General features: G+C 41.5%; 1 protein-coding gene across 5 annotated transcripts in view; it reads left to right on the top strand.

The window, feature by feature from the left end:
- tmem117 (transmembrane protein 117) overlaps positions 1–14,303 on the top strand; it is a 48,322-nt gene extending 34,019 nt beyond the window's left edge. For 3 of the 5 annotated variants that reach the window (XM_026175368.1, XM_026175369.1, XM_026175372.1), the window contains 4 exons: positions 2,257–2,354; positions 3,976–4,135; positions 9,156–9,285; positions 10,323–13,103. In XM_026175368.1, the coding sequence (XP_026031153.1) occupies positions 2,257–2,354; positions 3,976–4,135; positions 9,156–9,285; positions 10,323–10,984 (1,050 nt within the window). In that variant the 3' untranslated portion in view covers positions 10,985–13,103. Of the gene's footprint in view, positions 1–2,256; positions 2,355–3,975; positions 4,136–9,155; positions 9,286–10,322; positions 13,104–13,647 lie in introns of those variants that run through there. The other 2 variants (XM_026175370.1, XM_026175371.1) reach the window with 2 other exon arrangements.
- Positions 14,304–15,280: the final 977 nt, after the last annotated feature.

Raw genomic sequence — 15,280 nt, 5'->3', positions numbered from 1 at the left:
ACATGAAGTCAGCCCAAAGCATAGTGGTCCTCCCCTGTGTTTGATGGTGGGGATGGTAATCTTTGGGTCATACTTGGCATTTCTCTTTCTCCAAATACAGCAGGTCAAGTTGATAGAGCAAATTAGGTTTCATCTGACCATAGGACTTTCTCCCAAACCTTCTCTGCATTGTTTGAATGTTCTGCAAACTTAAGACAGGCCTGCACATGTGCCTTCTTGAACAGGGGGACCTTTCAGGCACTGCAAGATGTCAATCCATCACAGTGTTGTGTTAGCAACAGTCTTCTTGGTGACTGTGTAACCGCTAACTGCCTTCAGATTATTAACAAGCTCCTCCTGTGTGGTTTTGAGATGATCCACCACCTTTTTAAGGATCATTCTCACCCCATGATGCAAGATCTTGCATGGAACTCCAGACTGAGGGCGATTGATGGTGTTCCATCAATCACTATCTTTCATTTCTAAATAATCAAACCAACCGTTGTCACCTTCTCACAAAACCTCTTGCCGATGGTCTTGTAGCTCATTCCAGCCTCGTGCAGGTCTACAGTCTTGTCCCTGATGTCCTTCGACAGCTCTTTGCTCTTGCCCATGGTGGTGGAAAGGTTGGAAAGGAACAAATTGATCCTTTATACACATGACGAGTTGAGTTAAGGAGTGTCTGCAAATAACATAGATTTATGGGCACAGAGTCATGTACACGCATACATGTATATTTAGGAGGCAGAATTATGTCCTTCACTGTAAGTTTGTAACTCTGGAGCAGCATGCAGCATTGTTATTTGTTTAGCATATACAGTAGTTAGCATATGTATAATTGAAATGTCCTGATAAACCAGATGGTTTGATTATGATTTCCACTAGATGGAAACTTTTAAGTAAGAAATGCTAATACTTTGTTTCTTATTGTTTGTTGAGAATGTTTGCACACGTAATATGGCAACACTTGAACATTATCTAAATGGACTGGCATTTATATAGCACACTTTTTGAGTCATATTGACGTGTACACATCTATGATTGCTAAAGAAATATGTTTCAAAAACACTAATAAGATATAAGAGATTTATGCACCACCCAAAAATTTAGACGACATAGTCAAAGTTTCCCTTTGACTTTGAAATGATTCATATTACTTTTATGGCTTTCTAGTACATTACATATGTAGCTACATCTAGAAGGTGGTTAGCCCAAATCATTAGGGAAACAGGTAGCCTGCCTTCATCAACAAAAAAATATAAAAATCTTTACGATCCTCCTCTGAAATTTTCAATTAACACTTGGGTTTCATTTGCTGTATCTATCCATGCTCCTCTGAAGAGAACCTATGGGAAATGACTACCCTGCCTGGGGCAGGGTTACCAGGGCCCAACCACGGAGCCAGCCTTAGGGAGGGGCACAGTTAGAGCACCTGGTGGTTCGGTCTTAGTCGACAGGGCTCAGCCAGATGTAGTCTGAAGAAGCAACATGGGCCTGCCCTCTGGTAGACCTGGCTTTGGGAAGGCCCCAGTGTCCTTCTGGATGAGCTGGAATAGGTGGCTGTGGAGAGGGAGGTGTGGGCTTCTTTGCTTAGACGGAGGCCCCCATGATGCAGACCCAGATAAGCGGAAGAAGATGGATGGATGCAGTAACTTTTTTGACAGTTTGCTCACTAACTCCATTCAGACAGTTTCTTCTGCTTATCAGAAGTTGGGTTGCAGTGGCAGAAGCCTAAGTATTTTAATCCTGACATCATTGTGTTTGCCATTTTAATCCTAGAGGACCCAGAGGCACTCAAAGGCTAGATGAGACACACAGTTCTGTCCCGGCATCTCCTCCAAAGGGAGGCATTCATGAATGATCCTGATGAGATGCCCACACCACTTCAGCTGCTTCCTTTTGATGCAAAGGAGCAGTGATTCTGCTCTGATATTCTCACTGTAAACCTGAGCTGAGCCATTTTACAGAGGAAATTTATGTCACTTTTATCCGTGACCTTGTTCCTCCGGTCACCATCCAGAGTTGGTGTGAGGGTAGGAATGTAGATGGACTGGTGAATCAAAAGCTTCTGGCTCAGCCCTGTTTTCACCGCTGCGGTGAAAACAGGGCCGAGTGCCTGCATTACTGCGGGCAGTGGGCCAATCTACAGGTCAATCTCATGCATCGCCTGCCCGTAACTTGTGAACTAGATTTCAAGACACTTGAACTTCCTCAGTTAGGGTAACAACTCTCCCCCAACCCACACAGAGAACTATTACATTATTTTACTTTCTACAGGTGACAGACATGATGCTCCAGGATCAGCACTACCCAGACTGGGGCAAAGCTGCCAGAAGGTTCTGGAAACAAGGCAACAACAGGATCGTCCTCTTCTGGTATGTCATTTTCTTACACTGAAATAGAATGTCTGTTAGACTGTGCTTTTCTTTACCTGCATGCACATAAGATATCAATATTTCCTCAAGCTTTGAATTATACTACGTCTTCCTGTAATGCTCTATAGGAGTGTGTACATGCATGTGTGCGTGTTATGTGATCTGTTCAGCGCGTTGCAGGGTTACACACAGTCAATAGCCATGTTAATCATCCCTCACTCAGTGTCAGCACCTTTAATTAGAAGAACAGGCTGAAAATCAATGGACACAGCGAGGTCTCCAGGCAAACCATAGCCCCGGCTTTTACTTACTCATACCACAAGCTGTGACCCTGAAATAAGTGCTAAACAAATGCTGCAAACCATGTCTGATGCGCACTTTACTCAGCAGACCAGTAGAACCACTCCCTGTTTAGATGCACTACACCACCGCTGCACGGTCCCAGCGGCATTCATTCACAAAAGTCCTTTGGTGCTGTCAGATAGTTTGACATAGCGTGTCATTCAGATATTTCACGTAAAAGCTTCTGCAGCGGTTCATCTCGGGGTCATTGTAAAAAAGTGAAAAAAACTGAAACATGTCTGACATCTAGTTAATAGGAACACAGAGAGCTCGAGACATCTTAAACTTCAAAGCGAATTTGGCCGCAGCGTTTTAACATTTCCTTTTCGCCGAATTGATTCACCTGCAATTAGAATGCAGGCGGACGAACTGTTCGGCGACTTTTCTGCAGCCCTTCATTATATTGATGGATGCCTCAGCTATCCGTGTCACAATCAATGCCAGATTTGATGGGCTATCGTTTGAAATTCAGCGCTTGAAATGTGATTGATAAATGCGTCGCTGGATATGTCTTGTCAATATGTGCTGAAGGGCCGTTGCAAATTGTAAAGGACAGCGCCAAAAGTCGTCTGTGCTGAGGGAAGGGAATGCCGCTTGTGGAATAATAAAACCCCTCAAAATTTATCTCTCAAACAGCTGAAATGGGATATGAGCTGGCAGTCACTATCTGCAATGCAGCCAACCGATGTGTGGTGTGAGAATGCACACAACTGCACAATAATCGCTGGGTGACATTGAGACAAAATACACAGTGGAGAATAATACTAAGTCACATTGCCTCTCTTCACATGGCTGAGAAATTTTTCAGTGAACACTGAATGCAGAGTAATCCCAGTGTGACATGAACGAAATGCGGGAAGTGTTAAAGAATGCAAAAAAACCCCAAAAAGCCCTCTCTAGGTAAGTGATATTTTGGCTCATGTTAAATATGTAAATGCATGGAAATATGTATGCAGTAGAGTTTTGAATTACATTGTCTCTGCATCCACAAACAGACACAGTTATTGTCTATGCACATTCATCTTCCTGGAAACTCACGCTATTTGTCAAATCTTGGTAAAAGAGTGTGGTTCAATGCATTATTGAGTCCATGAAGAGAGACCGAACAGTGCAAGATTGATCTTCTCTTGTAGCTGTCGTACCTGTTGTTTGTGTTCTGAGATATGTGATGCTAACTGTGCACCTATCTAGGCTGAAATTTAGAAAAAATATTTAGATGTTCTTTTTTTTCTCAAGTTTAATGCTTGTTATCATGCTCCTCTTCTCTCCTGTGCTGCAGGACAGTACTCATCTCTCTGACATCAGTAGTGGTTCTGGTCATCAGTACCGACTGGATCAGCTGGGACAACCTGAACCGAGGCTTCCTGCCCAGTGATGAGGTCTCCAGAGCCTTCCTAGCTTCCTTCATCTTGGTCTTTGACCTTCTCATTGTTATGCAGGTAGATCAGCCCCATGGGGCCAATTTAAGGGGGGGGAGAAAGAAAGAAAGAAAGAAAGAAAGAAAGAAAGAAAGAAAGAAAGAAAGAAAGAAAGAAAGAAGCAAGCTGGGATGTCTCTTGGCTTACTCTATTACCTACCTTGCCAGGTCCTCTGCCTCCCCCTTTTTCCTTCCTATTCATCAATGGGGCACTGCGGCACAAAGCAGTGCGAGGGCGGTTGATCCCTCTCAGCTGGCACGGACACAAACTTACACACACACACAAACACACGTATATCTGTTTATATACGAAGATACAAACAGAGAGGTGTGGTGTGGTGTTAAATATAAATTATTGACTTTTTAAAAAAATCTCTTTTACCGTCTTCATCATGTTTCCCAGACCTCCCTATGAGCCTAGAGACGAGTTTATTTTGTTTAATGATGACTCACAAGATTGGAGTCCCCACTTCCCCCACCGCCCCCAACCCAATGTCTTCTCTCTCTCACAGGAGAGTGAACATCAATAAAGCCTGTGTCAGTCACTCATGAATATGCAAATGTGCTTGTCTGGGGGGAAAAAAACCCCAAAAACACATACTGTGTGCTTAGGAGAAAGATTGTGAGATTTTTGTTTTCCCCCACACTGCTAACCATGCGCCTGAACCACAGGCCAATCATCTATTTGCTCAGAGCTTCTTGAGCCTAATTCAGCAAAGCGCCTCCCAATGTTTAATGAACATATTTCACTGGAGCTCGTTAGCAGGTATTAGAGGACGTCCTACAATACCAATATCTCGTATCCCCTAAACATATATTTCCACTCTGTTTATTATGGTAATTATAAGGAGCCAGCAAATGTATGGGAGGACATTTTTCAGTGTTATAAATACCTCACTCCACAGAATCCTGGCACCGACGCCATTATTATTCCCTTGGTATTGTGTATTAGAACAACTGTAACACTAAAAGTGATTTCTAGACTTATTTATTGAAACGGTTCATTATTTTAAGAAGGGCTTTTTGCTGCTCAAGCCAGTAATTACTTCACGCTGTGGTCTTTTCCTCACAATTATTGTGATTATGCAGATTTAAAGCAGTAGCTGATCTTACACTGTGCAAGCGTTTCCTCCCAAACATCCTCGCGTCTCGCTGAGGCCAGCTTTTTCGCCTTCCTTGACCGACTCCCGGACGATGTGTTTGACATCTCCGTTTCTGGACCCTCGACTCTCTCGCTCACGCTCACTCACTGTAACTTGGCTGTTTATCATTCCCGGCTCGCAGTGATTTGTTTACGACAGGCCTCCGCTCATTTTCTGCGCGGTGTACAGCAAGCACATTTACTGCAATTATTTATGGGTCAAGTTAGCTTGTGCCGTTACAGGGCTCTCGCACCGGCGGCCGTCACTACATTCCTTCGGTCAATAAAAATTCATCCGCCGCAGCCCTCCCAACAGCTTCATTCGCCTCTATCCTGGATCTGTGCCATAGTTAATCTCACGCCTCCATGAGAAAAGATGGGTGATTTTGTTCTCATGCTAATTAATGCTCCAATTAATGACCTGTCTGGATTTGCCTCTGAGCAGGGTTTTATCTTCTTTTTTTATTATTATTATTTTTTATATAATTGTGGCTTTTTGCTGTTTTGGGTTTTCTTTGGCAACCAAATGTCAGATTTCTGTATATACATATTTACATATGTGAAAGATGTTGATACACCCTGCCAGTTTACTCTACCTGTATTTGTTGTAGAGACTCATTATTTTGTGGTAGGAATGTTTAAATGCCATGCCTGCAAGTGCTACGGCAACCGATACAGCAGCTACGGAAGCAAAGTGGAGGACTTAATTAATATCCAAGGGGCTCTCGTCAAATTGTTTTGCTGTTCTGTTCATAGATATTGGCACAGGAGACCTTGGATCACATGAGGACGTAGTGAATTCAGATGTGTTAATTTCGTGCAGAGCAAGAAGCTCTGTGCAAATAACAGAATCAAATGGAAATGGAGCTAATCTGAAATTATGTGTGCCTTGTTTTTTTCCCCTCTAATAGTGATGACAAAAGCTAATTTGCAAAATGATTAAGTCAGCTCAGCAGAAAGAAACTGTTTCATAACATTTTCCTCTCTCTGTCTCTCTGTGTGACTTTCATTAGTTTCATCTGTGTTTATAATCATTTTAATGCCATGCTTTTCATAATCTTAAGTAACTCATTACAGAAATATTTAAATACATTTTAAAATGGTGTCGTAACACGGACATACAGTAGGAATCGTCTCCAGCAGCAGAACAGCAGACAGTAACAATTTAAGGCTCTGTATTCACTGTTAGGTTAGATTTTACTTTTAAAAAATTACTTGATCTTTAATTTTTTGATAACAAAAGCAAATTTTTGCTCACTGCCCACTTCATTAGGGACACTTGTTCAATGGTTGGCAGAAGCCTACTGCGTTCAGGTATTTAGACATGGTCAAGATGAAGTTTAAAGCGAGAATCAAAATGGGGAAGAAAGGGGATTTTAAAAGACTTTGAATGTTGTGTGGCTGTTTGTTCCAGATGGTGGTGGCCTGCAAATTGGTGATCTACTGGGATTTTCCCACAATCATCTCTAGGGTTTACATGGAATGTAATGCTCTGAACTGTCAGGAAGGCAACAGTAATTCAAATAACCACTAGTTATGACCAAGATGAGCAGAAGAGCCTCTTTGAATGCACAATATGCTCTTCAAGCAGACGGTCTCTAGCAGCAGAAAACCGGATCAGGAGCCAATCCCGTCAGCTAAGAACAGGAAACTGAGGCTGCAGTTCATACAGGCTCACTAAAATTGGAAAAATATTGCCTGGTCCTGATTCTTCAGCATTAGGATAGAGGCGATCCTAAATGTCTTCTTGCCTTGTATCTAGGAGACCTTAGCAGGGAAAAATTTCCTCTGACATAAAAGCTCCTGGGATCACTGAAACATACAAACCACCTCCTTGAATTATCAGGGAGTCCTAAAACTCCTTGATAATTCAAGGAGGGAAAGGAGCCAGCTGAGGGGGTTTGGGCATCTGATGCCTCCTGGACACCTCAAAGGCAAGGTGTTTCAGGCTCCAACTGGGAGGAGGTCTCTGAATTTGCTGGAGAGATTATGTCTTGGCTGGCTTGGGAACAACCTGGTGTCCACCCAGGTGAGCTGGAAGAGGTAGGAAGTCTGGGCTTGCCCCCTTGACCTTAACCTAGATAAGTGGTAGAAGATGGATGGATGGATGGACTGAGCCCCTTAGTTCCAGTTGAGCATCATTTATATGCCAAAGCCTAGCTGTATTGTTGCTGACCATATCCACCCCTTCATGATCACAGTGTACCCATCTGATGGCTGCCTCCACCAGGGTAACACATGAATCATTTCAAACTGGTTTCTTGGGCTACGTTCACACTGCAGGCGAAAGCGCATCAAATCCGACTTTTTTGATCCTATGCGACCCATATCCGATCATGTGAACAGCACAAATCTGATATTTTCAAATCCGATGATTTGATGTTTTAAAGCGACTGCTGTTTGAATGGTCATGTCGCATTAAATCTGTTTTTTACGTCACTGACACAAGACAGACGCCAATAATCAGCGCCGGAGAAGACATCGCGGACGCTTCCTGGCCATCCCGTGTAGATGTTAGTGAAACTGAAGCTCATACGGAAAAAAGGGAAAAAATCAGCATAAAAATCAATAAAAGAAGCAAAGCGTTTAAAGAGCAAAGAGATGAAGCGTCCACACTCACTAGGGAGATGGAAAAATGAAGCACCACTCCTCTCTAAAACAGCAATAAGAATGATTATTAGGCCATATGTAAATAACAAAACAACTTTACAACTTAAAGCAAAATTGGGAAACGTAAAGTCCAAAAAGTGTCTTTATATTAAGGGCCATCAGTCAAACAATAGTGTTTGCTCTGGGTCTAAACAGAGCACGTTGTGTGTGATTTCTCCTTTTGCTCATGCGGGCCACTTTGAGGGTTCACACTGGAGCGTGTTTGCTGACACATTTTATCTGTAGTGTGAACAACTAGACAAAAAAATCGGATTTGATCCAAAAATCGGAATTGAGCATTAAGATCTGCAGTGTGAACATAGCCTTAAACATGATGGTGAGTTCAGTGCACTTAAATGGCCTCCACAATCGCCGTATCTCAATCCAACTGAATACCTTTGGGATAGGAACGGGAGATTTGCATCACCAATGTGCGCTTGTCAAATCCGCAGGTGTAACAGATTTGACAGCTGCTCAAGTTGTCATGTTAATACGGACCAAAATCTCAGAGGAGTCTTTCCAGCACCTTGTTAAATCTATGCCATGAAGAACTAATGAAGTTCTAAAGGCAAAAGAGGTCTAACCCAGCTCTAGCAGTGTGCACCTAATAAAGTGGCTGATGAGTGTATATTGTTTATTAATTAGAATTCAGTTAAATTTTGATTAAAAAAAATAAAATCTAATCTAAAAAAGTTCTTCAGTACTTCACTGGTTTAAAAATGCAAAGCTGTAGGACTCTGTAGAACTGACAGTTTTCCATTTTCAAAAAAAATAAGAAATAATACTTTTTTCACCTAATAAATGAATCATGTTTTGTGTATGAATAGTGAATAGTTTCACTAAAAACCTACTAGCCACCCAATAAAACTACATATTTGCAAAAAAGAAAAGTGACACCACGGGGGCAGAGGAAGATGCTGATGTTGAGCTGCCTGCTGATATATATATATTTTTTTTTAATCTGGTGAAATCCCATGTGCACAGGCACATGAGTACACACCACATGCGTGTAAACACACAGATTCGTCTGCCGTCTCCAGTAGCTGGCACCACGTTTAACCTCCAGTCAGTTTATGAAGAGACTCCACTGAGTCTTAATATTAGCTAATATTGAAGCCTTCTGTGAAGTGTTCAGCATCCAATAAACTATGATGCAGAGCTGACATTGGTCACTTCAGTGTATTCAGATGGGTGGCAGCATCACAATTGCGAGCTAAATTTTCAAAACCTGTTGTATTTGTGCGTGTTTTAGGACTGGGAGTTCCCTCACTTCATGGGTGACCTGGATATGAATCTGCCAGGAATGTCTACAACACATGTGAAGGTTAAGCTTCCTGTCTGCAAGCGCATCTTTAAAGAGGAGTACCACATTCATATCACAGGTACACTCAGATACAGGTCCTCCGGACAAAGAACGGGGTTATTTCATTGTTTTTTTTTAATGAGAACCTCTGTTTGTTTGTTTTTGTTTTTTTTTTTCTATTTTTTTTTTTTTAATTTTTTTACAGCTGTTGGAAATGGATTAGGCAGCAGAAAGAAATGAAAATGTCCATGAGGGAGACATAAATTTGCCCTATTTTTGAATTGTGAATACTTAAAATAAAAAAGTGCTGTGGCTGCTCTACTTTTCCACTCCTTTCTTTCTTTGGGGAAGTGTTTGTTGGTTAAACCACAAGCAACCATTTATAATACATGTGTAGTTTCTGTGGAAAGCAGGTGCCAACGCCGCTTCGATTGTGTTTCCTGTTCCTCGCGTTCCTCCCTGATGTGCGAGATGCTTCCCTCATCATCTCTCGCATCTCGGCCTCTTTAATGTTCTCTGCAAATGAGTGTATTTCCCATTTAAAACCGTCCTACTGGTTTCTCTATTTGGTTCTGCCACATGAACACGGCCTGTCATGACTATCAAGGGGAGGCGAACCAGTGTTCCTGAGCTAAATGTTAAACTGTTCAAAGGCTCAGTGGTTCGCAGAAGGTTGTTAACCTTAATGCATTGCATATCCATTAAGCATTATGGAAATGGCTCCGGTGCGGCGTGATTGGTTTAACTGAAAGCTTATTAGCATCATATCTCGGGGAAAGGTAGGGAGTAGTGTCACATATACCAGGGGCGACATCTGCCTGCTATCAGACAACCTGGGCAGTGGTGGTGTGGGCTGTCTCATGGTAATATAGTGATCTTGTTAGGAGATACCGTGGAGGAGCTACCACCTCTATCTGCATGCAAAATGAGAGGAATTTCTGATTAATGAATGTGACAGCATATCCATCTATGGACTCTGCCCGCTTAGCCATGTTTAGTGGAGGCTTGTGTGGTACATCGTTGAGGATATGCTTTAAATCATCTTTACAGTGCGTGCATGCTACTTAGCTTTCAAATATAAGCCTGGTCTAATCCAAGTTGAAATTCTCATTGCAGGTAAGTGGTTCAACTATGGTATCATCTTCCTCGTGCTGATTTTGGACCTTAACATGTGGAAGAACCAGATCTTCTATAAGCCCTATGAATATGGGCAGTATGTTGGGCCTGGTGAGAAGATCTTCACAGTGGAGGAGCCAGAAACCCTCAAGGACTTCAATCACAGCACACTCACCTACGAGTGGCGCTCCACCAACGTTGACCCTAGGACCAACTTAACCTACGTGGAGCGGGACATGTTCCTCCACAGCCGCTACATTGGAGCCAGCTTGGATGTGAAATGCCTGGCCTTTATTCCGAGCCTAGTGGCGTTCGTACTCTTTGGGTTTTTCATCTGGCTGTTTGGTCGATTTCAGGACAGCGAGACCTTCACAGAAAATCCAGACAAGAGTTACGAGAGGATAAAGAGGAAGTCGCCATCCGAGTACAGCAAGGAGATGGGCGCGACGCCAGAGGAGACACATGTCACTATGACCGATAGCCTCAAACGATCGGGAACGCCGATGCTTCTGTCGGTGGATGGGCCGCACTTTGGAGCGACACCCTCTACGAACTCTACGATTTCCATGGAAACCCAAGAGACACATCCGAGCATTGTGATCGACAGCACGGAGCAGGATGAACCGGCAGTCTCTTTCGATGTTCACAAATTCTCCCCGTGACTTGACGAACCTCTGAAACTTTGCACCTGCAGACAGGTTGGAACCAACATGATCAATGGTAAACAACTCGAGCATGTTTATTCAGGACAGCACGAGATGTCAGAGGAGGATCTTTAACACAGTTCTTCAAGTGAAGGACAGAGTGTTATTTACCTAGCCTAACCTTGATGGCTGTTCCAGTCATATTAATATATTTTTGTACCAAAAGCATTTTAAAAGTCTTTAAATGGCACCAATTCTGATACATAGCAGATCCATTGCAAAACCTCAACTGACCAGGTGCTACCTTGGATTTTACATTTTCCTAATTCAATTTTGTCAAGGTACACTAACGGGTGCCTGTAACAGAGAACTATTTCTACAGATGTGACCTTTGGTTAGTGGAGTTTTATTGTTTCAAAACAGTGTTATAACTACAGCAGTGCCTTGATATTTCACATATTCAGATACGCAAAGCATATTCTAAACAGCCTGTGTGACCATCCGGATCTGCTTTACTAATGTCTGACATACTGTATGCTCTTATCATATCGACATCATGTTACCTCATTTGATCCTGAAACGTTATCATTTTAATTTATTCTCATGCGATGTCACTCTTACTACGTTTTAATTGTGTTTATGACCATCGGTGTACGGTGACGACCTCCTCATTTACCCTCACTTGATTTTAGTTGCAAAGATAATAAATGCAATCAGCAGAGATCAAATAGCTAAGCAGCAAGCCACCTCATGATTGCTTATGCGGCTGCTGCACCTTTACTGAATACCAACAGAGGGAGAAAAGGTGGTTTTTGCCCTTGGCATAAACATAAATGTAAACCATTGAAGTGCAGCGGTGACTTCTCCAAAGCTCAGGGCTTCTTTATGTAAAGCTAATGGTTGTAAAAGCAGATTTTCTTTCCTGTTTTATTGCATGAAAGAAAAGGTGCATTATCCTACTGTAAAAGAAACCCTCATTTCAAACATAACTAAAAGCTGCAGCATTTTAGCTTAAACTGGCTTTAATGTGTAAAAGTGTTTGTACACCTAAGTTTGGGGGGTGTTTGGTCCAAAAACATGTTCTTTTTTGTTTTTTTATACAATAAAATAACCATCTAAATTAAGTTTGTTGTTAATTATATAATGAACTTGCTCATGCTTTTGACCAAAGATGCTCAATCATGCAGTATTTTGAACATATTTGCAAGAAAATGTGATGATTTGAGACAAAGACATGTACGCACCGAGACAACGCAAGATAGCATGTGCTCTTGTTGTACTCTGCATTGATATATAATGCACAATATTACACTGTGGCTGCAGAAATAAGAAACTATGACATATATCTATATGATATTTCTCAAATAGTCTGCTTTGTTTGCCAATGAAAGGCACAGCAGTCATCATGTAACAGAATATGACCAGATTTCTTACATTTTGTAAACTTATCTGCAGTACAAATTAATATAATTACATTCACATTAATGGATTATCGTTAAATTTTTTTTATCTTTAATTTTTGAAATGACAAAAACAATTAAAATGTCTTTTATTTAAGGTTGAGGTCCTGTTCTGGTAGAACATTACACAGTGGAGTTTTCTGCATTTGTCTTTTTGTGTGTGTGAACTGGAAGCAGAGCGAGAGAGAGAGATGTCCACTTGTGTCTGTACATGATGTTTTATACTTAACAGTCCGTGTGTGTGTGTGTGTGTGTGTGTGCAGACACATGTGAAGTGTGTAGGTGTTTGCTGCTACACTTCTTTTCAACAAAGGCCATTCTGTGAAGAGGTCAATTTATTCAGCATAATTGGTTTGCAGCTTTTGGTTTAGTAATTATCCTTTTATACATTAAAGCTCTGTGAAGACATTAGATATTAGTGTTTTACCAAAGGGCAGAACCTCTTTGGACATGAAGGGGCTCTAATATGTTTGGAATGCAGCTGTAATTGTTTGGGTTAAAAGTGAGGCCTTTGTCTTGTTCGGACTGTTTTCATTGTGTTGTGCTGCATAACTGACAATTCCTACAAGTTCCTCTCTGTTTTTTGAAGCAAAGGGGATTGTTTTGTGTTTCCACAGTGTACTGTACTACTGTTGAACCTTGTGCTACCAATAAATTAATACATTTTTTACATTCTGTATCGCTTGACCACTTTCCTTAATTCTTTTTGAACAAGGTTGCTGATCTCGATAAGTAACTCGCAAGTTAAGTTCTGCTTTTCAGTTTTTCTATATGCTTGGGAAGTATAGTTGCCAAGCAACAGTGCAGGTCAAGCTTCTTGCATCTGCTGACCCAATTAATGTGGGCAACAGGAGAAATAATGATACTATCTCTTCACAAGGACACTCGAATACGTAGCCTGCATACACATAGCACCCAGCTCAGATTAGCATGAGTTCTCCTCTGAGCCTGTCCGTTGTTTGATTTATGCCAGTGGGAAACAATTTGAATTTGTTACTTGTTTTGTTCCCCGGCGGGATTTGTTTATAGAACATGTCTACGTGTAAATGAGTTATAGATTGGATCGAAAATGTCTGAGGGATGAAAACTGAACTCACTGCCGACAGAATTGGTTCCCAGTGTGGTGTTGGGACTCCTCCATTGAGGTTGAGAGAAAAATCTGAAGGGCCTTGAGATGATTGATAATATATTAAAGAAGAAAAAAAATGTGCTTTGTTACAGAGAATTATGGCACAGTACGGCTTTTCATCTTTGCTGTTTTGCCATGCACGCCGCTTGGCTCTGGATGGCAGTGCCGGATGATCAGAGCCACGCTGGATTCAAGAGGAAATTTTGAAAGGAATGTTGCGAAATTTTTTAAAGGCACTGAAAGAGTCCTACAAATGTTAGGGATCACATTTATAGAGTGAACGAGAGCCAGTCGCCCACTGTGCATTTAGTGTTAATCGGCGAATGTTACTGTGCGAATTTGCTAAATTTATATGACACGGATGGTAGACATAAACACCAGGATATAGTTATTGTGAGCTCTTCAACTTTTACCCTTTATCTCAAAGTGCAGCTGTGTCTAAATAAGAGATGCCGATTATGAGAAAGGGCTGAAATCCAACCAGTGGTTAATGAGAAAATACCACACAGAGGAGTGCGTTATGACAGATCTGTGATGTAACAGTTATTCACTTTCACTAGGAAATATTCAACAATTCTTCTAAGACTCTTGGATGTGCTGATCGCAAATTTAACTATAAAACAATCTAATTTAAATTGTTTGTTCTATTAAAAATGCTCCAACACCACAAACACGGTCATGTGGTCCAGTTTGGCGACTCAAATGAGCTGGGAGCTATTCTGTGTCGACATCCATGTATTATATGTACATATTCATGCTTATAATATAGGATTTCACTCTCTTTTTGGGACTACCAGATGTTACCCTTCAGATCAAGTCCCATACACGCATCTTGGCCTTGCAGGGTTTTTTTTCTTGTAAGCTCTTCTGTTTTGACATATATGCAAAGATTCTATTAAAAAGGGTTGCATGTAAGCCTAAATCTAACCCATTCTTAAAGCATGTGGTTGTTAATAGATAAAAGGGACTGCAGGGGTTGCTGCTGATAAAAAGTGGTTGATCGTTTTAGGTTAAATCATGTTAAACAGTGACTGTTTCATCCATCAGCTGTAGAAAGCTGCTTCACGGGCCTGGAATCCAACCACCGGTTTAACACAACAGAGGAGTGAGTTATGAAAAATCTGTAATGTGACAGAAGCAGTTAAACAAACTGATGTGAGACTATGCTATCGCAGGTGTCATCCAATCCAGCACTCCATTGTCAGTAACCGTGTATCCCGGGATGTGTAATTGCACCCACAACACTTGAATCCTGCTGTGCCATTCACTGCAAAATTAGCTTTAATAAGAGCCTCAGCTAGATTGCTTCAGTAGTAAATATTAAAACACCTGCGGTGTGAAAACCAAGCAGATTTGTGAATACCTGAGGTCTCACGGATGCTTGTTGTTTGTCTGTGAAATAAATCCCATTGCCAGAGTGTATTAGCTGTTTTTACTGAGGCCTCTTCCAAGTCTGCCATTGGGCTGAGAAATTAGATATTGATTTTTTTTTTTTTTTTTTTTGAGGACCATGCAGAAAGTGAGAGAGCACATCAAAACAGGCATTTCAAAAAAAATGTTTATGGGGTGTTGGAGCCTGATACCCACGTTGTCTTAAAAGTGTATCGACTTCTCCCTCATTGCCGTGGATGCATTCGTGTTGGAAACGTTCATGATCAATTCCTTTCTGTCTGGTAATCAAATTTTTAGCTTGCTTCTTTTTTTCATGACAGAGAAGCTTTCTTT

Source organism: Astatotilapia calliptera, chromosome 7 (genome assembly GCF_900246225.1).
Source record: "Astatotilapia calliptera chromosome 7, fAstCal1.2, whole genome shotgun sequence".
Classification (NCBI taxonomy): Eukaryota; Metazoa; Chordata; class Actinopteri; order Cichliformes; family Cichlidae; genus Astatotilapia; species Astatotilapia calliptera.
This window is presented reverse-complemented; position numbering and strand designations above follow the sequence as displayed.